At 44.8% G+C, this 24,862-nt stretch overlaps 1 protein-coding gene across 2 annotated transcripts in view; it reads left to right on the top strand.

Moving 5' to 3' along the window:
* The window catches only part of AUTS2 (activator of transcription and developmental regulator AUTS2), a gene marked incomplete at both ends in the record, with an annotated part of 761,383 nt that overhangs the window by 505,116 nt on the left and 231,405 nt on the right, over nt 1–24,862 (top strand). For both annotated transcript variants that reach the window (XM_082294494.1, XM_082294493.1), the window contains one exon: nt 20,310–20,339. In XM_082294494.1, the coding sequence (XP_082150620.1) occupies nt 20,310–20,339 (30 nt within the window). The remainder of the gene's footprint in view (nt 1–20,309; nt 20,340–24,862) is intronic.

The following is a 24,862-nucleotide window of genomic DNA, read 5'->3' as shown; positions in this document are numbered from 1 at the left end:
GATTTACCCAAAGTTGCTAAAGAAGAGTGTGTGTTGGCCAGGAATTAAATCCATGGTTTTAATAATCCCATAGCCTTAAGCCATAAGTGTGGGACTGTCAGTTCTGCGCTGGCCGGACACACAGTTCAGCGACTTCTCCACCTGTAAAGAGTCACTTGAGAAGCAAAATCTGGTCATAATACAAATGGAATTTTCTTTTATTGTATATCTTACATTTTCGTCTGAAATGATGCCCTGAAGCTACAATTATGCTTTATAATAAATGCTATACAGAGATGTCCCTGTTGGGTTTAAGGATGAGGCTAATTTCTATATTAGTTAAAAGCTGGCACTTCTGAATCTGAGTCAGACGTAGTAAAATAAATAGGAGAAAAAAACTTATCAAAGCTTGATTTCCCATCGAGAGTTAATTGAAACCTTTGATTGATGCTTTTTCTCTCGGAGTTGTTCTAACATTTCTCTTGTGTGTGCGTTTTCTGGGCGGGAGCGAGGTGTGATCACACGCTGCAGCCTTTCCTTCAGACTCATCGGGGCTCTGCACCAACTGGCCGCCTTTTGCAGAAAACTCACATGAGCTTAATTAGCTTTGAAATCTCTTGTCAAATGTGGGTGAAATTGGCCAATGAGTTCAAAAATTCCGAGAAGGTTGAACAGAGAGGGAAACTCAGGGACTGGTGGCACAAGCTGTGTTTTTGGGGGGAGCATGAGCGAGGGAGGCTCTGCGAGGGTTTTGTGTGTGGTGTAATGATGCCAACAGACAGAGATGAGATATCACAAAACTCAACTTGACATGTTGACTCAAAAGATGACACTTAGACTGTTTATTCCAATTGCCTAAGCAGAGAAAAATAAAAAGCTGGGTTCTGCTTCCTTTACCCACACAAAGTACTTACATTGCCTGGTATAGTCGGTAATTGCTCTTTAGCATTTCACTCCCTTCTTAGACAGGTAGTCTTGTAGTGAGGAAAGGTAACAAGTACCATCTGAGTTAAAATTGCTTGTAATATACACGTGAGATACGTGAAAGGACACTGTCCTACACTCCTGTGGCTTTCGAAGCATAGAGCTCTGGTGACATCAGGAATATTCTGCAATTTCCTTGTCTAAACATGCCACTTGGCAAACACATGACATGCATAAGAATTAGCAATTCGCACAATCTAAAGAGAATTATCTGTTTGTCTCTAGGCGATTCACAAAAATATGCCCATAGCAATTGCAGGCATTATAAATCCATCCAGGTTGGTTCTGACCATGTTGCAGAAGTAATTTCGACTGGCACATCAGATGAAAGAACAGATTTGAAAACAGTAGCGTGCATGGCCCTGAAGGTTTTATCTTGGCTAATATTCCAGGCACCTTATGGCACTACTTTGGGTTTCTGTGAAGACTCCAAATAAAGTGTCTGTAGCCTGATGAAAGATTTAACACATTTTTTTCCTGAACAAGCTTTGTAAATGTTATGCTAAAGATAAAGAATGTACTCGCTGATGGGAAGCAGCTTATTTTTCAGTGTATTCTTCACTAAAAGCACCCTTTACACTCAGTGCTGCTGCATTTCCAGTGCATTTCCTTCACCCTGTGCAGCAGTGGAGGTTCTGTAACGATGACACTGGGGGGTGCAAATGTGGGATTTCATTTCCACTTTTCAATAATGCCCATGGAAATTCCATCATTTACCTTTTAGCAAGATCTCTTTGTGGTTTCAGGGAGAAACAGCCAGAACAAATACGCCCACTGAGAGGACTGCATGAGGGTCAGTCATAGAAATAAGTGTATTATGTTTAGCAACACAACCTGTATTATGTGTGACCTGAATGATGAGGGTGAGAGCAGAGGCTCTTGCAGGACGTGGCTTTAGGTGGCCTCAGAAAAGCACAGCTTGCTCTTCATGTGAAAAATAAGATGCTTGTCTGCTGTCTTTATTTGTGTTTTGTCTCCTTTTCCATTTGCTTCTCCTGAATTCCAGGGCTGGGTTTAGGCTCCTTGTTTGGGTGTCTCAAGGAGAAGCACATTCAAGACTATGTTTTATCAGCAGCAGTCTCCTCAGGCTCTCTGCACTCCAGGGACAGAGATCATCTCTGGGTGGTGACGCTTTGAAGACAACTCCTTCTCAGTCCCTGAATATTTTAGGGACACTTTCTCCTTCCAAGGCAAGTGTAGGGCAGGAGAAGGGAGACAGACAAATACCTGGGGACAAAGAAGAGCTCTTTGCTGCTTCTGCTTTGGAGCTGGTAAATGTTTCCTGTATTCTCTCCTCCTCCTCGGGTGCTTGGCTGACCTTTTTCCTGAAAGGATCTGCTGCTGCCGAGGCCTCTCAGGACTCCTGCCTCGGGAGGCTGTGTAATTTTCCAGCTGAATAGGGTCCTAAATGCTGTAGGGCTCTCACTCGCAATTCCTGGCCATTTATTTCTGTAGGTTACAAATCATACTGAAGGGCCACGAGTGCTGTGCCTGAGCAGGCACCGAGCACACCCAGGGCTGGGGGCTCAGGGTAAGGCCAGTACGTTTGGCTGGAAATTCTGCTTCAGCTCCAATATTGCAATCCTTAGTGGGATTGAAAGTGTCATCTGCCCATTTATTGAGATATTTCAACTGGAGAGAGCTTACATAGGAACATGGATAGTAATTTCACTTAGAAAGTGGAGCAATAAAGCTTGAAAAGGTTGTTACATGCCTGGTCCTCAAAAAAAAAAAAACAGTCTTGCACACCCTGGCCTGTCCATTTTTTCCCCCACACCTCAGAGAGCAGTGGCCTTGCATGATCACAGTTGTTCTTGGTAAACACGAAATACTCAGAATTAAAAGGGTTTTATTTTCAGAAATGTAACAAAGAGGGGATGGCTTCGGGGACAAGGGGAAGATGTACTGCATGCTTTCAGATCTGAAATATAATCAAAATATTCCTTAAATTTAGTGACTGAGAGCTAAAGTACAGCTATTTCTTATTCTGGTGATTTTAATGAGATGTTCTGTCACTGCCCAAATTACAGGTTTGGCCCCCTGCTCTTTGTACTGTGAATAATGAAGAGCAGTACACTATTAGAGAGGCCTAAGCCCCATTTGCGAGACCTTAAAGACCTGTCAGGGAAAGGATTGTTCCCTGACTTTTTCTGTGTTTTCATGGCAACTGGCAGCTCCTGCAGCTGGAAAACCAGCTCTGCTGCATGTTGCAGTGGGTCTGAAGCTGGAGCTGTTGGGGCTGTTGCCCTGTTTGTGGTTGCCCTGTGTGGCCTTGCTTTAAAAGGGCTTGGGAGCACTGGAGCTGTCATGCAAATACAAATGTACTTATCCTTTATTTGAAAGGCAAAAATAAAATTAAATGGGCTGAAGGAAAACTATGTCTCATTTATGTACAATAATAATATTTTTGGTATAGTGTTCATATTAAAAATGCCAAAAAAGGATTAGATCATTTAAATTTAAAGCTCTTGAGTTAAACAAGAACAAAAATGGTCCATTAAGCCAATTTAAATAAATTAATTGACCCTGTTTATCTTCACACATATCAGCCAGATTTTAATTTCTACTTTTTCCCAGCCTAATAACTTGGATATTAAGTTTTATGTTAGAACACATGTACAACTTTGCTTTTTTTGTTTCAGATTCAATCTGTGCATTACAGCTGTAGGAGAGGATGCCACAGCCTCCCTCTGTGGTATTTGCAAACCCTTATCGTTATTGCTAGGGCTCTAAAATGATCAGCTCTAAGTTCCATTATGTGATAGTCATGAAAACATTACATTGGATGGGAATGTAATTGCATGAGGAGAAAGAAACCGCCGAAGTCTGTGAGGGGCTGTAAAAGCAGGTTCCACTCGGAGCAGCCGCCGCAGGTGCTCGAGCCGTCATCCCCCGGCGGGGCCGTCGTGTGGCCGTGGGTGGGGAGTGATAAACCCCAAATCCACTTGCACATCCTAATCCGGGGAGCACTGCAGGGATTTCAGGGGGCTGGAAGCTGGTACGAGGATTGTGGGTGCTCAGTGCCCCACTCGTGTCCCGGCTGCTCCGTCCCTGCTGCCACGGAGGTGGGAACGAGGAAAACCCATCTGGGAGCCCTGCACGTGTGGCTGGGCTGTGCCCTCGGCTGCCCCGCGAGGGAGGGAGCGAGGCTGGTGTTCACTGACCTCCTGCCCCAGTGCTGGACATTGGGGCTGCCAGAGGTGGTCAGTCTGGGGAGATGTTTTAGGGCTTTTAACTCAAGGGTGACCGTGGGCGTTGATGGCTGCTGGGCACTGTGGGAACAATGAGCCCGGTCAGCAACGGGGCTCTGCAAAGCATCAAACCCTTTCCTCTTGCAAACCCAGCCCCACGAGTCCAGTTCTGCTGCTGCTGTAAGCCATGGAAATAGGTTCCTGTTCTGTCGAGATCCAGTGTAGCAGTGTTATTTTCATTTTATAAAAGAGAGATTTAAGGGAGAATTTTCCAGATTTCTAAGTATCGATGGTGTTGGGTTTGTTTGTTTATTTTAGGAGGGGTTTGCAGGTGGTAGATGCTGCTGGTTTTGTTTAGCCTGCATGGTGTGACATTTGAGAGCCTGGCTCTTTCTGCTTTTGGTTTGAGTTGCTGGCTCTGGGAGCTTCCCTGTATTGATTTAAAAAAAAAAAGAAAGCAAGTTATTTCAAACGTGGCTGGGGAAAGGGCTTGAAAATTCATCCTTTTGACACTCATCCATTGTGCTGATTTTAGGATCTGCGTGCGAGTATTTAGTCCGAGGAACAAAGGGGATCCTCACTGCTGTCTCTGTCCCTCTCCAGGCAGGATTTACAGCCTTGTCTGGCCTGAGAGTCACCAGTGACTCAGGGTCCTGTGACCTTCTGTAAATGAGAAATGAGCAGGGGCTTCTGCAGCTCCCATGGCTGTGACCGAACCAGGACTCACCGAACCTTCCCAAGCTGAAGTGGGGGCTGTGCAAGCCCCAGTTATTTCGGGCTGCTATTCAGTGCAGCCTTACAGCTGACAAGAAAGGCGTTTTGACAACTGGCTCCGTTCCCAACCCCACGAGCTGCAGAAAAGCTCTGGCTTCCTCCACCCACGCATGCAAAATTGTTTTTGAGCCCACAAGGTAAACTAAAGATATAGTTAAAAGTACCAAGTGGCTGGAATACCCAGGGATGTGAGAATGAGCAGAGCTCACACAGTGATGATTTGAAACAAGCCTTGTGGCTTTTTAATAATGTGCCAAAGCAGTCTCAGTGGTGGGCCAGCAGGCACCATATTCCATCTTCTGTGAGAGAACTGGGCCCAGCAGGGCCCAGCTAATGCAGACAGCCCCTCCGCTCTGCTGGAGGAGACAGGCTCCGAGATGGCAATCAAGGCTTGATTTGCCAACACATTTCCAATGATTAAAATGTAATTAGCACAACTGAGTGCCTCCTCCCCAGCTAATTTTAATCCATGCTGTGACAGGCAGGCAGCCGGCTGTGCCTCGGCCCAGCAGCAGATGGAAGCAGAGGCAGCGGGAGAGGAAAACCATTTTGCAATGCGACTGTTCGCATCACAAAACCATCAGGGCGCTCGGCTCTTAGAAGGCCCTTGATGGCAGCACATCAAATTGGCGCTGTCATATCTGACCGTGGCAATGGCAGCCATCCTTCATGCTGTCCCAGAAGCACAGCAAGGCAATTTGCAGGCTTAACCCTTTGAGGTCTTAGCGGGAGATGAGGCTCCAGGAAGGAAGACGCAGCGCGTGGGGCGTTTGAGCCTGATGTCCCTGGTAGTTCAGGGAGTGTTGTTTACACTCTGTCACTTGGCTACATTTGCTCATTTTCCCAAGGATGAGGTATCTACCCAGAAGTATCATAATAACCAGTTATTTCTTCCCATTGAAAGCAGCAGTGCACATAATGAAAGGAAGTATGGCTCAGAAATGCGCTCGTACAGGCAGCATTGAGGAGAGCCATGAGTTAGTTACCAAGGCCAGCTCTCGTGGAAGGGAAAGCAGGCGAGGCCTCTTCTTTAGGAGTGAGGTGGTGGCCCTTCTCTTCTCAGTCATTTGGTTTAGTTGAAGTGGGTCATTGTCTTTGGTGTTGGTAAATGCAGGGAGTCCAGTACAGTTCGAGTCCTTCCAGCTGGGAGTTGCATAGAGTCTGTGCAGTTCAAGTCTTTCCAGCTGGGGACTGTGTAGAGTCCTGTACAGTTTGAGTCCTTCCAGCTGGGAATTGTGTAACAGTTCAAGTCCTTCCAGCTGGGAATTGTGTACTGGTTGTGTGGGGACAAGCACATGTTGCCCTTGGGTAGTGTTTGCCTGCTGCTGCTGGAGCATGGATCCAGTTGAATAGACAAAAGATGGGAGTTGTCTCCCGTTCCTTTATTGCCCTGCCATTGTAAGGCAGACCTTGTGCTACTGTCACTGTGCCATGTATTATGCCTGGTGTTTTCCAGCCCTTGTTTTTAGGAGAAAAGGTCAAACTTTTGGGAGGTGTGTCAGGACAGGAGCCCAGAGGTGGCACGTCCTGAGCGCAGCCTCCCGCCAGGCACAGTTCTCACTTGCCTGCATCTTCTCACTGGGGCAACAGCAACAAACCTCTGGTTCAGCAGGAGCCTGGAGAACCTGGATGCAACAAGGATTGTGTGTATTGACAAGATGTGATTGAAGGGGCTGTAAATGTGTGGGGTGGGAAGAAACATGTGCTCTTGAGCTCTCCTCTGTTGGGTGGGGATGGGAGCAGAGTCTCTGATAAATCCATGCCTGTATCACAGTGTTCCTCAATTCAGAGTATCCACTGGCATCTCTCCCTTGCATGTAAATAATTGTTTTTAGGAGCTCTGAGGGAAAATGTAAGGCTGCCTTCTGTAATGCTTTATGAGAAATTGCTGTCTCCCCCTCTCCCTTGCTCTGAAGGACCCCATTGGTGAACATTTTAGATCTTGTATTGAATTTCCTGTAGATTTCTCCCACATCTTTTTATGATAGCTGCCACGCAGGATAGCTCTGCTGAATTTTCCTCCAAGATTAAATTGATTGTTCAGATTCTTCTCATAGTCTTTTTATTTCCCCCCTCCCAACAGTCCTTCAGATTCCTACCAATGGCTCTGCATCGTTCTCTTTCTTTTCCTGTATTTGTAAATCACGGTGTCCTCTTGTAGCAGACTTTTTATTGATTACTCAAAAAAGGTAGTCGAGCTTAATAGCAAAGCTGAAATGAGTCTTGAAGAAGTGCTATTCCTGCAGCATGATAAAACTGAATCCTGTGAACATGAATAAAACTCAACATACACAGCAACACCAACACCAAATTCACTGTAAAAGCTGGCAGGATCTACTGTTCCTGGGAAATGGGAAAACCTCCTGGCTCTGGAGTAAGCTCAGAGGTCGTTCACAGCCCTTCAGGATTGTCCCAGCATGGAAAGAGCTGTTGTCACTGAATGGAACTGGCCTGAATTGCTGGATCACAGGAGATCCGAAGCATTAACGAGCTGGCTGTGGATGTAGGAGTGGAAGGATGTGGATGTTCAGGGATTTATAAATTCACATCATTTACGGCAATGAGGGTGTGATCTGCTGTGACCTCCTGTCTAGCACAGGCCATATGATCTCCACTAATTAATTGTACTGCCTGGAGTACAGTAACTGACTGAACGAGGGCACAACATTTAGGCAAGGTTTTAATTTTTTATTAATTTTTTTCAGTTAGGGAAAATCTGCCCTGTTTTTAAGTGAAGAATAATAAATTATTCCCCATTTTTAACATATGCACCAGTCTAAATTTATCTGGATTTTACCCATTGCATCTTGTTATTCACTTGCCTCTTAGACTGAAGATAAAGCCTACAGAGGTTTTTGTGGGGAGAACATGTTTGAAATCTCAGAGCCTTCCTAGTACTTAATTTTCAGAAGAGATGAGAATGGAACTTCCAATCTTTTGGTATCTATAAAATAGAGGGAGCCTCTACCTTGCTAAAACATCCCTTGTGGAATTCCGAGGCTCTGTATTCACAGAGAATATCTCTGGAGAAAGCAGTGAATTTCCTTGCTCTACCTAATCCGTCTCAAAACTGCAGAGCACAGGTTGAGCAGTTTAAAATTCCATTCTGTACAAGATGCAGGTGCTTTGCTGGGATCATCCAGCCAGAAATCCGGTGTGAATTTTTGTCTGTGGGGTAGTGGTGACCACAAACATCAAAGATACAAAGCTTCTACTCCTTCCAGGCATCCTGTGGATCCTCATATTCTCAGACAGACTTGTTTTGCATCCCCTTCTGCTTCGGTGTGTCCCTTCTTTCTTGACAGAGAGCTTAGTGGGAAGTCCTGTGTTTGGTGTTCAGGATGTCTCCTGGCCCTGATGTGGGGTTCACCTTTGGAAGAGAGAATTCCCAGCAGTGTGAAGTCTCATTGCAGCTGAAAAAGAAGCACATGGGCAGTGCCAGTAAGGCTCAGTGCTGCATTAGCCACAGCCCTGCTTCAGCACAGCTGCTGCTGGCAAAACTCTTGCATTTTCCAAGACCCTCCTGGACAGGGATAACTTTTTGAGCACTGAGCTAAAAGGCAAAACAATTCAAAACAATCCCTTGCCTTGGCTGTGACAGGAAATTTGCCACTGCTGATAACAGTCATGGAGCCTGTGATAGTATTTATGATACAGGAGTTTTTATCACTTAGTCTGGGGGTAGGTTGATGCAGCAGTGGGAAAAAAAAATCCCAACCAAACCCCAAACATTTTTTTTTTTATCCCTGCAAAGAGAGCATTGGTGGTAAACTGAGGGCCACAGTGGGTGTTTGTACAGCAGAGTGGCTCTTAAAGTAGATGTTTGGGTCTTACCTGGAGCTGCAGCTTCTCTGCAGCTTCCTCCTGAGGAACAGTGGAGGGACATCTCCCATCTCTGCTCCCTGTGACAGGGACAGCACCCAGGGAGTGGCTGGAGCTGTGTCAGGGAGGCTCAGGCTGGAGATCAGGGAAAGGTTCTTCCCCCAGAGGGTGCTGGGCACTGCCCAGGCTCCCCAGGGAATGGTCCCAGCCCCGAGGCTGCCAGAGCTCCAGGAGCGTTGGGACAGCGCTGCCAGGGATGCCCAGGGTGGGGTTGTTGGGGTGTCTGTGCAGGGCCAGGGGCTGCGCTGGGTGATCCCTGGGGTCCCTTCCAGTTTGGGATATTCTGTGGCTCTCCCACCTCTCTGCTGTCAGTGGCCATGCCCTGAGCACCGTGAGCCCCAGTTTGGGATCACTGCAGAACCAACGTGGGAGCAACAGCTTTTGCTCAGAACAGAGGAAGCACACGGGGCTTTGGGGCTGATTGAAGGAGGTCCTCAGGAAGAGAGAGCTGGAGGAAATGAGAAGTTCCCTTTCCTGGGTGGGCTGCTGGGACACACCAAGGTATCACTTCTGCCACTGCTTGTTGATAAAGGGGGTATCTCCAGTGGCGGATGCTCTGTTGGACAACATCCCCCAGCTATCAAAGAATCCCAGAACAGTTTGGGTTGGAAGGAGCCTTAAAGCCCATCCCATTCCACCCCCTGCCATGGGCAAGGACATCTTCCACTGTCCCAGGCTGCTCCAAGCCCCGTCCAGCCTGGCCTTGGACACTGCCAGGGATCCAGGGGCAGCCAGGCAGCGATGAATATTCTTAATTATTCTCAGCCACTCCTTGAATAACAAATGGCTGAGTTCAACTGATAAGTCAGGGATATTATTCTTACCTCTAAAAAGAGAAATACAGCTCCTGTTTTAAATTCAATTATTATAGTTGCAGCATTCTAGGGAAAAAAATAATGCTTTCATTTCCTAATAAGAGATCACAGATTCCAAATTATAGAACCATGTATGTCAAAAAGGAAATTTGAGCCAGGCAGGCCAAAGTGTACCATTGTCTTTACAATACATTTAGAATAATCCTTCTCTTCCCTCAGGTCTTGCACAGACAATTTATCAATTGAACAAAAATGATAAAGGCAGCAATAAATAATAATAGTAATAATAATACATAACAACTGTGGGAGTGATGAATTATAAAGCAGAGAGTGGAAAAGGGAATGAAAGCACAGCACAGAAGCCAGTTTGCAGGGCTGAGTACACTGGCTGAGCTATTTTTCTGGCATTATGACAATGAGGAACATTTATGGGAGTTTGCAAACAGCTTAGAACACAAATCATTTGGTTTCAGGTTATATTTATAGGGCTTAGTTAAGGGGTTTTTAGTATCCATTAAAATCCAATGTTCAGAGGTTTATAGCTCAGCTGTTAAGGTCTTATCCCTAAGGATCAATTGTTTGGGGTTGTTTGGGGAATTATTATTACCATTATTATTTATACAATTCAGTTTAACTTGTTTAGGCTACTGTGAAGACACAGAACTCAAAAGCTAAAGAGGTCTTGTTTGGGAAAGAAGAGAAAAGATGGCTTTTTATTATTTATATTTTGTTTCAGATATGATTTCTACAACTATTTTGCCCTAGAAATCAATTGGATCTGTCTTTGTGTGGGTTTCAGTGGCCATGTTGTGCTCAGAGTTGCTGCAGCCTGCACAAGAGAGCAACCCCTGTGCAGTGCTGTCGATGCTGGATTGCTGCTGCTCTGTGTGCGCTGCTCTAAGTGAAAATAAAAATAATTTTCAGTTGAAATGATACCGTTTTCCAGAGATCATGCACTTTAGTTGGTGGAAGATGAGATCTATACTGAAAACAGGCATGGTGTGTCTAGGGCCTGATCCAGGTCTTAATGCTTTTTTCTTCTTCTTGATGTCTTCCATTTACTAAGACCAACATTCTCGAAGGAAAATGCCTTATTATCCTGCACACTTTATAAACACATACAGTGAAAGTGAGCAAATCCTAGGGAATGTTCCATTTAATAGCCCAAAGAGATGAAAAGTAGAGGGTTGACAGCAGAAGGGAGTAAGTGACTTGCCTGAGGTGATCCTGATAGCCAGCGACAGAGGTGGATCTCCTGAGTCCCAGCCCAAAGCTATCTTTCTTCCATCATCTTGCTTTTCAACCTCCAGTGCAGTATTTTTGGTGAGAGGTGAGTCAGATCCAAAGGGTATTGCTGGATCACTCCCAGTTAGGTGGATATGGAGGGTTAAGGACCTGACACACAGGGAAAAGGGCAAATAACATATCTGATAGTTGTGTTCCATAAACAAGCACAGGGGCAGTGAAATGTGTTCTGGAGAAAAAAAAGAATTATAAATTCTTAAAATGCACCTATTTTGGAATTAATATAGTGGCTGTTCTTATTTAAATCATTTTCTGTTGTACCCAGCTTCCTTTGTGGCAGTATTTCCCAGCTGTTTCTTGGTTAATTCTAAATATTCATGACATTAATTCTATTTAAGTCCTATGCTGTTATCTGAGAAAAATGTCAACATTTTATGACAAACTGCTGTATCCATTGCTTAGAGTGTCCCCGAGGAACCTGTTTGCTGTGGCTGACTATCAATCTCTGATGGAAAACCTGATTGACACCAATAAAAGCTTGGTAGTTCTCATTTCCCCATTTAGAATGATCCAAACAGCTCAATAGCCATCCAGGATCTTTAGAGTGTTTTTAGCCTGTGCATAATTCATCATCTCAATTGTTGTGCTTTTTTAACGTCTAATTTTAGAATATCTGAACTTCTCCATCAGGTCAACAGAGCATCCAGTTTCTCTCTCTTTACCCTTTCCTCTCTTGCTGCAATGACACAGGACCCCAGGTTTCTTTTGGGCCCTGCAGAAGCATCTTCTCACCCTCTTTGCTTCCCACCACAACCCTTTTTGTGGGTTACTCTTTTTACTTGGCTGTATGAAGTGTAAGCTCTGGACCATCCAAGATTTGTCACACATGCAGAGGAAAACAAGTTGTTGCCTCCAACCTCTTGATTCTGTTTTCAAAGTTAACTCAACCCTCACTTAGCTGGTTGGGGGCTTTTTTTGTTGTTGTAATATCTATTTCTGGCAGCGGTGAAGAAAGGAAGAAACTCTCAGACCCCAGACTGTGACTATAATGCTGACAGTAAGAAAAAACATTTAAGAGGAATCTCTGTGAGATACTGAGGTCAAACTTTGGCCATCTGGCAGTTGGGAAGAGCCATGTGTGAAGGCACGCCAGGCACCTGCTGAAGGCAGAGCTGCAGCAGCAAAGTCTTCAAAGATTTGCTGGCTGCTCTCAGCCATCGCGTGGGTTTCATTTGTAGCTTCTCTTATCGAGCACAATTTCTAAATGAGGATGGTTGCTTCACTTTAAGGACGTACAAATGACTTGCCCTCACCTGTCAAGCATGATCCTTGTATTTTACCAGGCCCATTATGAACGCAATCTTTCTGTCGAAAATTTGCATACCTCCTTTCTTGAAAAGTAATGACAGCAATTTCTTTCCCTCCGCTCACTTTCTGAGTGTCTCATTTAACAGCACCTGGGAAACCGACAGGCGCAGAGATGAGAAGTGAAAGAGAGCAGTTGATTAAATCATCATCAAGTCGGGCCTCAGAAAGTCAATTCTGCTTCCCGTCTGCAATGATATCCTTTTATCTTAAAGTAATGAGCTATGGCACTTTTGCATCCGGTAATGCGATAAGTTCTATTAGCATGTTCCATTTGCTTCACAAGCAAGGGCAAGTCATTTCAGTAAGCTCATATCACTGCAATCAAAGCAATTGGCTTCACAGGCAGAGAAGAAAGAGGAAAGGCTCAGGGTGATTTTTATGGATCACAACACAGTGTAAAAAATAGATTCTTGTATTATTTTAACCCGTAACATGCTTTGCTTCTTGTCAATCAAGGTGTTTTTATTTCATTAGCCTGTAAGTACCTGGAAGACTCAAATTCCAAACAGAACTCATGAGCTAAGACCAGGAGTTCGGAAAAATAAGGATCTTTTCTTGTACAGATAACACCCACTTATGCAGTATTAGGCACTGACTTCATTAACCACTGATTAGTTTAAATCTTTCCTATTGACTTACTCCATCAGTACAAATGCACATTTTTACTATTATTTACTATTATTGTTTTTCGAACCCTGAAAAAGTGCTCATGAGTTGAGAAGATGCTAAACATGACATTACCCACTGCAAATTGCCATCATTTGAGAGGGTGCTAAAAATAACATGACAGCTGCATGTTGCCTGCAGCCAGCAAGGCAGGTAAGGAGGTAGCAAATGTATGTCCTGACTCCCAGGGGAGAGCCATGGAGGCATTTTTCCTTATGGTGCCCTCAGGAGCTGAGGCAGAGACATTGCCTTTCAATTGCAACAGAGAATGACTTCTAAAATCAGGATTCCTCTGTGTGTGTGGCTGGCAATGCCTGGTGCCAGCTGGTCTGGTGGGATTTGGGTGCCTGGCTGGTGGTGGGCACTTTTTGAGGGTGCTGAGCTTGAGGAATGCATGGCATTGTTAGTTTTCCATCTGGAAAACACATTTAGTGCTCCCCTGGCCCTGGTGGGAGCATCATCCTGCTCTCTGGGGGTGGCGGGATGGGGCCTCGAGCAGGTGTGGGGTCACTGAGCAGTGACACCATGAGGAGGCCACTGGGAGTGGGATCTGGGGGACAGAAGGTGCAGTAACCGCCAGTCCCAGCTCAGTTTCCAAGGAACAAAAGAAAATGAGTTTCTTCCAGGGCTGGTTTCATGTGTCCCTGGGGTGACACGGAGCTGGGGCAGCCTGGCAGGACAGAGGGTGGCAGCTCTGCCCCTGGCAGCCTCAGGCAGGTCCCGTGCTGCCTCCCCAGCAGTGCCCAGCAGCCTCCAGTCCCTCCCAGTGACACACAGCTCCCAGCCTGCCCCTTCAGGGGGTATCCCTGCAAATACAACACAGCAGAACCAAACCTCAGAGCAGGACTTGTCTTTTGGGGTCTTTCTGGAGGGAAATCCCCCCTTGGCTTTACAAACCAGTTCCCCGTGGCCTACCAGGGATATTTGTGCCTCCCACCAGGTACCAAGGGTATATCCACATCCTAGAGATGTGTAAGGTGGATCATCTTTATCCTGATGATATAATATATAATCCAGAGTTTTCATTTTAATACTCAAAATAGAATTCTTTCTTATTAAACCATTGTTTTGTTGATGGTAGAGCTAAGAGGAACCACTAATTGTGTCATTTTATAATACAAAACCATCATAAAAGTCCTGGGAGGGAGGAATGTAAAAGAATTGCAGCTGAAAGGCATTCTAAGTTCTGAATATTTTTCTTGTAAAGGGCCAAGATAACTTCAAATGTCCAAGACTGATACATTTCATCTGAAGTGGAGTAGTTTGGATAAAATGGAATTCAGATTAAAGGTCAACATTGCAATCTTTTGTCCAGACTAAGATAATTTGTGTAAAATGGGACTTTTTGGTGAATAATCCATAATTTTAGCTTTTAAGAAAGCAGACCTTAAACTTCGCAGACCATCTCTGTTTCAGAGCCATTCCTTACAGTGAGTCACAGTGGATAATGGTGAGGAATTGCTAAGCAGACTGTGATGTTAACCAATTTGTGAGATTCTATATATATAAGGTTCCTTGGCAAGGAGCTCCATGCTGAATGCTACTTGCAGGCAAAGTCAAAGATAGGAAGGAAAAAGTGAAATTCTTGCTCTTAGTTTCTTTGTTACTCTGCCGGTCTCCATTTCATCAATTAGAAAATTGCCCATTTATTCCCTGTCTGTGTCTCCTTTCATCCAGGAGATGTTTTTTTCTCCTTTTTTCTTGGAAGCAAAGGTCTAATTGTATAGCTAAAATCCCATCTTTGCCCTTTCCAGGGCTGCCAGTTTGTCATTGGTGGAGAGATGGACAAGAATATTGTAAATGTCAGTGTGAACACGCTGAGGTCTGGGTTTTCCCTCATTTTCTTCAGATTTCTTTTCAGCAGACAGATGAGTAGAATCACTTTGTTCAGTGCTGGCGTTGCAGCAGCACTGACTCCTTTGGTGGCAATGATAAATGGCTCCAAGATATGAAATAGCTGTTCCAGCAAAGTCCATTGAGCAGAATAGAGAACAATGCCCTCCTCAATGTCATTGTACATGAGATATTCAATGATTGCCACTTTTTGCACAAGAATGTGTTCAATCAGCAAAGTGCAGAGAAATCCGTGGTGTTGCTTCAGCCTGAATGAGCTGGCGAGGTGGCACAGACCTTTACTCAGCTTGATTTGGACCAGGCTCTCTCAAGTTATTAAAATGGGCTCAAATGAGAGCTGTCACCACATAGGGTGTCTGATTTTTGAAACGTGGCTTTGGGATCAGGCTCATTCCACAGGTGCTGTGGGAGATGTGCTGTGCATTTTAACTTTCTCCACCTGGGATAGAGGACTGGGGAGGTGCAGCTAATCTTTAGCCTGATCTCCAGTTTGCCTTTTCTTCTAAAAAACACAGCAGCAATTAGGCCTCAGCTGGGAATTGGAAAGTTCTTTTCCACATCCCACTGCAGGTCTGTGTGCACACCCCCTGTTTCAGGGAATGCATCTGCTGCAGCCACAGCCCAGGCTGATTGCAGGGCTTCCAGAGTTCGGGCTGAGGCAGAAAGAAAGCTTTTTGTTTTGTTGGTACAGAGATCTTTGGAGTTGGTATGTCCTCTTCCTCACCTGGGCTTGATTTTAGGGATGATTGTCTGAATTTTGACTGCATCACACATACAAAAATGCAGGTTTTCGGGTCCCTGACTGTGATTAGCATTTCTGGAGCAGGAAGTTACAGAAATACTACAAAAGGAAGCTTGAGCACTTGGCATGTGTGTGTGTCAGGTGATGTGATGGGTGGTGGCTGGGCACTTTGGTTGTTTAAGGGGTTGGAACAGTTTCAGTGATAGCTATGGCCACTTTGTGCAAATCACAGTCAGTCTGGTCTCATTATTACCCCGATTTTCTAGAAATTAGGAGCACCCTTAACGTTTCCATATGTCCTGTAAGATTTTCATCTGTGAAGATCATTTTGAGTGAGCTTTACTTGCTTTGAATTTGGTTGGCAGCACTGTAGGTCCTTTGGGAAAAACTGTTGAGTCCCTTCTAGCCAGTACAAGACTTTTAAAAGCACAAAATAGCCATTCTGCAGAATCCTCGCTCTGAGGAGCCTGTCATGCTGTGATTTGAGAAGCTCTCACAGCATTTGGGATCATGTGCACTTGAAGACTTGGCCGTCCAGGGGGCTGTGGGTGCTCAGCAGTTCTGCCCATCTGGGCTTCACTTCTGTGCCTGGCACGAGCCTGGGGGTTGTGTTGGGCAAATTTGGCAATTTGGCCTGGGCTCATCTCAAGCCTGGCCTGGGGTGGCTGTAATCAGTCACAGCTTGTGTTCAGAGTGGAGACAGTAAGTGCCTTGAGCCTGAGAATCAGAGCAAGAAGCCTCTGTTTGTTCAGGTGTAAAATGTGTCTGCAGCCTCCTTGTCCTGATTTGTCACATTACCACTCTCAGCTTCCAGTGAAGCTAGTGGCAGTTATCCAAAAATCAGGTCATGCTATCTCTGAATGATATTTTGGATTCCCAGTTATTTGCAGAATATTCCAAGGCAGCCTGTGCACAGAGCCATGGTTTCCTGACAAAAGACATGGGAGAGCACCGAAAAATGAGCTTTTTGTAATAGACACGGAATACTGAAACTCAGCCCAAAGCAGAAGGCCAGTACAAAGTATTTCCATCGCTTCAATTCCAAAACAGTCTGGTGCTCTGAGAACCACAAAGCACTTAAATCATTTTACTTCTTCCTGTGGCCCTGGGAGGTAGGGAAGTGCTGGAGGAATTGAGGAATTGAACGAGCAGTGCAGACTCGAGCCTTCAAATTGACCAGTAATTCTGAATAATCAACTTCACGGTTGTCAGCTTCGGTTTCCAAAATGTGCTCTCCAGCCGTGGGCAGCAGTAAGGCTGCAGGAGATGGAAACACCTTGTGCTTTAGCACCTCTGGGGAGAACTTGCATCCAGAAATGTAAATGAGCACATCAGAGCACGGGTGGCTGTGTGTGAGCGCGGTGCCCGCAGTGCCTGCGCTGACTCTCAGGCGTGGGGACAACATGCAGTTGCTCCAGTTCTGTTTCCAGCCTGAGTAGCAAACATCTTTCTTCTCCCTTTTTGGCATTACCCCTGCACATAAAGTGTCTGATGGGTGGGTGTGCACAACATGCCAGCGCAGAGTGTGTCCTGCACACACACACACACACACACACACACACGGAGAGGTGCTGCACAGAAATACAACCCCAGAGCAGTGCTTTGAGTTCTTTCCTCCTCCCCCTCCTTTTTTCCTTCCATCCTGCTGGTCCACAGAATGCTGCCATTGGCCCAGGACAGCACTGCTGGCCAGTGGGTCCTCCCCTGGTGCCCAGCCCCTCTGTGTGAGGGCAGGAGCTGCCTCAGAGCCAGGCTGGTCAAACATCGGGAGCTGTTTGCTGAGTGCATTTATTGCCGTTGCATAATTTATGAACTGGAGGGGTTTGACCATCATCTGTCTCTGCCAGAGGCTGGCACGGAGGGCTCTGGAGGCTGGAGCTGTAAATTGGATGGTGCACTCCTGCTGAGCTCCCAGCAAAGTCCTCGGGTCAGTGTGGGAATTCAGTGGCAGGAATGGCAGTGTTTTCTCCCAGTGCCATGTGGGCCCTGTGCAGCAGAGGCTGCTTTGGCAGCCACCCCGACTGGCCAAGGCACAGAGCTGTCACTCACTGGGCACGGTGTGAAGGGAGCAGGAGCATTTTTAATCGGCTTGGCACCCGTGCTGCTTCCATAATGGACACCAGTAGGTCTCAGTCCTTCGCCATATGCTTAACTCTGGAGACAAGGTGCTTCTGGGTACAGCAGTAATTATTTGATGTGGAATTAAGCGGACCTTGAAATTAGAACTGGACTGTTGGAGAGCGGGGCTTTGGAGGTTTAACACTTTGGTGGAAATGCTTCCCTCTGACACCGCTCTGCAGATTCACTCGGCTGCGGGGAACTGTTCTGTTGGCAAATTCAGATGTCAGTGCTGGCAAATTCTCTTCTCCCCAGGTACCTCTATGCTGCAGGGAAGACAAAAACCCTGAGCTTTTCCAAGCTTATGAGTTGGGAAAAACAACAGAGGAGAGATTCCTTAAGCCAGACTAAAACTGGGGGAAAGGAGAGGCTGCAGAGCGCTGTGAGCATGGCTGGGTCACAGGACACCTGCTCATGTGCCCAGACCAGGAGTGGGTGACACCTTGAAACCCCCTGAGCCCTGCTGCTTAGAGGGAATTGCTCTTTCCTGCTTTGACATCCACCTTTTGCCACCCTTCTTTTCCTTTTGGGTTCAGATACTACAGTCAAGACTTGGAGTTTGCCTGGAGGGTGGGCAGAGACACAAACAAAAGGAGCAATTGCTCCTGAGCTCCCTGGTTTGAAACACATAGGAGGTGTGATAATGGATCCTGGGGAGCTCATGGTGAGCAGACTCCTGGCTCTGACCATCCAGGGGGAGAAGGTGACCAAGCCTAAAAGCTGAATTTTTTCCAACACCTGTGAAGCAGAGATAGTAAAGGGAAAATCTCTGTGACATTTTTGATTGTGACTTGCTTTGTGATTCTTGGGGATGTGCTGTGCAGGGCCAGGAGTTGGACTGGGTGATCCTCATGGGTCCCTTCCAGCTCAGGAGATTCTCTGATTCTATGCCATGATTTTCATGGATGAAAATCCATGGGCAAGTCTGCTTTTTGTAAGTGCAGGGCCTTGCTCATCTTCATACCAAAATCTCATACAGGCAGTCCTGCTGAAGTCAAAATGCATTATATTTATGGGGGAAGGTAGGAGTACTTTCTATCAATGCCATGCTGTTCTAGAAATGTTTTCCTTTTGTCAGTTGACTCTTCATTAATTTGAACATTGTGTGAGGTTTTCAGAATTCTAGCTAAAATTGTCCCCTGTCTTCATGTTCTTTCTCGTTTGTTTGCTACCAGAGTAAATACTCTGGTGCAACTGGTGCTATATAAATCACTTCAGTTATTAAATAAATTTCACTTCCTTTTCTATTTGGAATCAGCTGCAAGGAGATTGTAATTTTATCTAATCTTTGCTTCCTTTAAAATTAGTTGAAAAATACCTAGAAATAGTTCTTAGCTCTAATTTGTTAGTATGTAGCTCAGGGTGTAGGGAAGGCACCTTTTCACCCCCTGTACTGATGAAACAAGGAAAAAGCTAGTGAAACAGAAAAGTTATAATTAAACAACAGACAGAAGATGAGTTGATTTGTGCAAATCAAGTGTGTGTATTTGTGGGTGTATTTGGCTCTGTCTATTCACATCCCACTGTATAGTTAACCTTTGGAATTCACAAAATATAACTGATTTTAAAGCAATTTGGTTGTCGTACAAAAATACTCAAAGCTGCATTAAACATGATGTAAATACATCAAGAGCTGTAAGAACCTGACAGTCACCTGGTCCTCGGGGAGGAAAGCCTGGGTCTCCTGTTTGGTGGTTTTCCTTGGGAATATTTGCCCTTAGATCTGCAGAAGTGTGAGTTCAGTCTTGAGTGATACAGACAATTCATCCTCCAGAACCTACAGCTGTAGAGAGAAGCAAAACAAACCCACAGAAGGAGGTGTAGTTACCCAGAATTTGGTGGGAGGGATCAAACCTGTGAGTTCCAAGGTTCTTAGAGTCCTGTTTCCAACACAGCTTTTGTACTTCTAGCAAATGCAAACGTGGTTTGGGTTCTGATGCTTATCTCTAAGGAACATTGAGAGATCTAGTCCTGCTCTATTTCTACTGTAGTAAAACTTACTAAAAAATGGAGCAATGGCACCAGATAAATATCAGGACTCTCTAGAGTTACCGTTCAGCACTTTGTAAAACTGTGTGTCCTGTGATACCTGGGCTACTCCCAGAGAACCTCAGGGAATCAGTGAATGGGGAATGTTCTTGCTCCCTCTGTGATCTCTGAATTCTTTAGTTCAGCAGCCATAAGCAAAGCCATGGGGTGACTTTTCCATGTGTTCCTGGAAAACAGCAGCCTTGCAAATGCTGCCCTTTGGGCTGGGCAGAGCTGAGCTGTCTCCGTGGAGCCCGTGGAGCTGATGGACTGGCAGTGAGCATGAGGAGTACTGTCCATCCAAAGAAAACAAACCAACCCTTGAAGACTCTTTTTCTTCTTCCCTTATCCAGTTCTGGAGTCTGAACGTGCTCCTGCACAATCAGCTCCTGTGCCCCTGAGCTGAACTGACAGAGGGCTTGGCAAATGGCTTTTGGTGTGTGCTGGGTGGTTGTTTCATAATTCAAACACACAAATGTACCCCCCTCATCAGCAGTGAGGGGAAATTTCCTCCCACACAGTAACTGGACTTGTTCCTAAAGCTTCCAGATGTGACGCCCAGCATTTATGTGTGTATCACCCATCTTGTTCACAGAAATTTTTACCTTTTTTTTGCTGTAACAAGTTTCTCTTACCTGTGCTTTTTCTCTTTTTGTGTTTCAGTGTGACAGCGACAGTGATCAAGAAGAAAAGGTAAGAAAGAAAATCAGTATGGGAGCAAAACTAATTTACTGTATTCCCTTATTCCTCCTAATCTATTACTTATTCAAAGTTTCTTCTTGGACTAACCTAAAGCATCTCTATACAAAGAAAATTTCTGTCTCTAGTTTAATTTTGGAATAGACCTCCAAGGAAAGAGAATTCTAATGAATATTTTGGAGGCTGCACAGTTCGTCTTTAAGCATATTGATGCCACAGTTTGTGTGAGTTGTTTATGAACACCAGTCTCACTACCAACCCTTTCCATGGCTACACTTCCCCTTGGAAGTTGTAACAGCAACTGAGTCTGTTTGTAGCCCTCACATTTGCACTTCTTAACAGTTACTTAACCACTGTTGGTGCCTGTTTGCTTCTCTGCAGGCAAGGGCCTGCAAATTCCATAGAGGTGTTATGGTTGATGTATCTATTTTTTAGAAACAACATTTGGGAACTGTACATTAAGTCAAGTGACACAACTTGCTGTTAACTGTCTCCATAATTTTGGGTTTCTAAGTGGGAAAGGGGAAAAATGTAATGCTGAAAGGTCAGGCATCAGCCTCTAATGCTGTTTATTGTTTAGACTAATAGTAATGAAGAACTGGTATCCACACTGATGAATATTTTTATCCATTATTTTATGTTGTGAACAGACTAACCTTCTTTCTTTGGCAAAACTAAAATAATCATCACAGAAAAACGGGTCTAATTTCTTCATTTCCAGGTTGGATTTTGTGATTTTTATTTGTGTATGTTGAGCCTTAAGGGATGTTTTGATAATGTAATCACTTTTGCCTCCTCTTTCCCTGGATAAATTGGGGGATGGAAGTCAGGGAAGGGGAAAATAATGTCAGAAAACATTGTTCCTGTAATAATGTTGAAGTGGTTAGAGTTTCATGAGTGGTTGTGTTAAGCAGCTCCAAGGCAAGCCAAGAAGAGGAGAGATGACCATGCTGGTGTGCAGCTTATCCAACAGCCAAGTACAAATATGCTGTAAAATCCAGAGGGAAACAATGAGTACAAAAATCACCTTCCATGAATTTAATCAGTTTTCTACAGGGTTTGTGTAACAGGAAGCCAAAAAAATTCTCAAACCATTCTGTGTATACTTCCAAAGCTTTGCCCTTCAGCTCTTTTCCCAAGTAGAGGAATTTTTCCTCATGTTTCTTAATAATTTGCTAACTATGTTAAAGAACTTCTGTTTGTTTTGAAATGCAATGATTTTCCTTGCATAAGGGAACTAATCACTGGAGTTAATCAGTGTGACAACAGAAAGGGGAGGTTTTGTTGGGTTTTTGCACAGAATATTAACCTGCACTTTTCAATATGAATTTTTAATGCATTACCATTACATTCCATCCTGTGAAGTGATTATTCATTTTCAGGATGTTCCTTATGCAGAGGAAGATGATAAACTGAATTTCAGCTCCTATGTTTATGGCACCCAGAACTAAAAGTGTAATTTCCTGTCACTGCAGCATTTATGGAGCTGAACCTCTGCCTGTTTCCCTGTATTTTCTCTTGCAGCACTCCTGTACAGAAAGCCAGAGGCAGCTTTTGGGGATGGAGGGGGGATGCTGCTTTAGGATGGTTTCCACAACACAGTACAAGAGAGACTCGAGACTGTACCTCACACAGAATATCCCACTACTTATGTGGGCAGGATTTAAAATCCAGATGTGTATTTCATCTCCGTGATCTGTATTTTGTCTTCCCCTTAATGGAATGAGATTATGTGCAGACCCAAATATCCCAAAAAATTTAGTGCTTTTCAAATGTCAGAACCAGACCCAGCTTTGAGCTCTACAGCTCAGGCCCAGTTCTAAGAGATGATTGCTCACCCTGGCATATTTATTCAGGCTGTGCTGGCAGCCCAGGCAAAGATCTAAAGGCCTTGTTCTGCTGTTAATTTGAATTCAGCATATGTAGCCTGTTATAAAATGCGAGACATCATCATTTGAGCAGGTCAAGCATATTCAGATGAAGACAAATGGTGCTTATTTGATTTTCTTAAAATCAGGAAATGAAAAAAGTGCTCTCTGGAGAAATCATGTTCTGCCTGACTTAGATGATAGACCAAGGCATGTACCCCAGATAAGAACAGGCGCTCGTCGCTGGGTTTTATCTCTGAAGGACGGTGGGGACTGTCAGCTCGCTGACATGTGCATTATCCATGTCATTTTAAACAAAGTGACCTGTAGAAAAGTGCACTCTGCCGTGACGTGATAATGGGCTGTTGGATGACAGGTAAAGTACACACTATAAAGGAGGCTGTGCGTTATTCCTTTGTTTAACTGACAAGTAGAAACTTCTTTTCTTCAGACAGGCAGGATCTTTTAGATCTCTTTCAATAGGACCCAGAAGATTTTTGAATTCCTGCTTTAAATAAAATAACATTTTTTGGACAAAAATTTCCTGTGAGCACACTGCACTGGGAGAAGCGAGGAGCCAGATCCTGTGCAAGGGATCATTTCACCAGCAGTGCCCAACATCCTCAGTTTTCATTAATAACCAGGGGAGCTGAGGGTGCTCAGCAGGATTAGAAGTTTGAAGATCCTTTACCCAAATGTCTTATATCATGATGATATTGGCCTCCAGCTGTGGAGCTGTTCTAGCAGTGAATTGACAAATTGCTCTGGGTTGGACCTCGCTCAGTGTGTTCTGAGGATTGTGGAGTTGTGCCCCTCCCACCAGAAACAGCTTGGCCTGAAATGTTTCTGGGAAGAGGAGATCTGCTTTTCTTTAGGACTATCTCTTACAGATGTTGATGCCCTGTAGTGTACAGAATGTAGGGTTAATTGCTGCAGAGCAGTTCTGTGCTTGCTCTTCAGAAAATGCAAAAGAGGCAATTTTGCTTCATTTAGGATTTTTGAGGGCAAACCCACACTGATCCTCCAGAGGAGATCCATGAGAGGTAGAAGGAATGCATATAAGTACATATTTCTGCTAGAATAAATAAAACCTGGAGTCCAGAAAGATAGACCAGAGCTTTTGAATAAAATATGGCAGATCAGCATCAGGAATGGTGTGTGACAGGTCGAGGGGCTGGAGGATGAGCTGGTTCAAGCTTGACTGGATGGGCCACCGTGAGCAGCAGAAGGAATGAAGGAGCAGGACCTGGGAGCCTGAGGAGCAGCTGGATGGCGAGGGGTGGCAGAGTGGGAAAGGCAGTGTCTCAGCCTGGTCACATTCCTTTTTCCTGACTTGGATCTGTGCCTATCTGGCTTCGTAAATCACAGCTGATATCTGATCTCTGTTAGGTGATGGCTGTGCCTCCAATCTGTCTTCCCCAGCCTTTAATTGGGAGCCGACAGACAGAGTCACTTTCTGTCTGTGTCTGCCCTCAAATGAGACATTTCTCCAGAGGTTTCTCGGGAAGAAGAAACAAGGATATTTAATTGAAACAATGATGCAGCCCCTGCTTAGCGGTGCTGTAGCTTAGGCTGTGTCAGCATCTCAATTTTAAATGACATATTTTGGGTGGATAATTTGTCTATTTATACAGATTCATGCTCCTTCACTTCAGTTTGACACACAGGACTGGACTGGAGCACTCAAAGTAGACATTTCACCCTCCTGTTGCTGAAAAGCCTGAAGAAGTAGCGGGCATGCCTGTGGAGGGAGAGTATATTTGGAAGACTTGCATCAGAGTGAGAAGCACTAATTCTTAGAGAGATGTCATTCTCCATCCTGGGATCCTTTCAGCAAATGCCACTGGGATTTCTTACTGAATCAGAAAAAAGTATGGATCCCAGGGGAACTCCGATTTTCTCCATTAAAAAGTCTGTCAGTCTTACTCTTTGAGCAGGTCTCCAGAGCTGATAATCTAAAATTAGGGCAAGCTATTGCAGAGCTGACAAATTGAAGTGCAACTGTATTATCTTTTGATATCTCGATACAATCTTTAAAATTATACCCATGGTAATTAATACAACATTAAAAACATAAGTGCAAACACAAAGTTTGTCTTCTGGAAATCAAAGGAAATCTTGTTTGGAAAAGATGTACAAAGAGCTCTGATAAGGAAGTCAGGTGATAAAGATGAGGTAAGAAGTGAGGTCCTGTTTTATTCTCCATCTCTACCATTTCCTCTCCCCACTCTGTTTAATTTTATAATTAAAGGCTTGATCTGAGGCACTTTAGTGATTTTTCACTTCTTAGGAAAATACTTCATTGATCAAGGGAGCTGCTTTGCACAAACAGAGCTGCTTCTGGCTGGAGTTGTATCCAACTTTGATAGGATGAGCAGCCTAAAAAAATATCACCGTTGATGCCTTAGTTCTGTGTTTATCTCAGGAGTACCCAGTCAGTTATGAGGCTCTTGAATCCCACTGGAACATGGTCTCCCAGGGCCCAGCAGTGTCTGGCTGGTCCTGGCTGCAGCCCAAGTGTCCCTGCTGAAATGGGCTCAACTTTGGGTGCCCCTGGTGTGGGATGAGGAGGGAGGACAGAGCTCGGTCAAGCCAGTGGCTAAATTTGCCAGGTGTTGGCATCTGCTCAGAGGGGGAGAGTAACAAAGG

This window comes from Coloeus monedula (assembly GCF_965178545.1).
Source record: "Coloeus monedula genome assembly, chromosome: 20".
Classification (NCBI taxonomy): Eukaryota; Metazoa; Chordata; class Aves; order Passeriformes; family Corvidae; genus Coloeus; species Coloeus monedula.
This window is presented reverse-complemented; position numbering and strand designations above follow the sequence as displayed.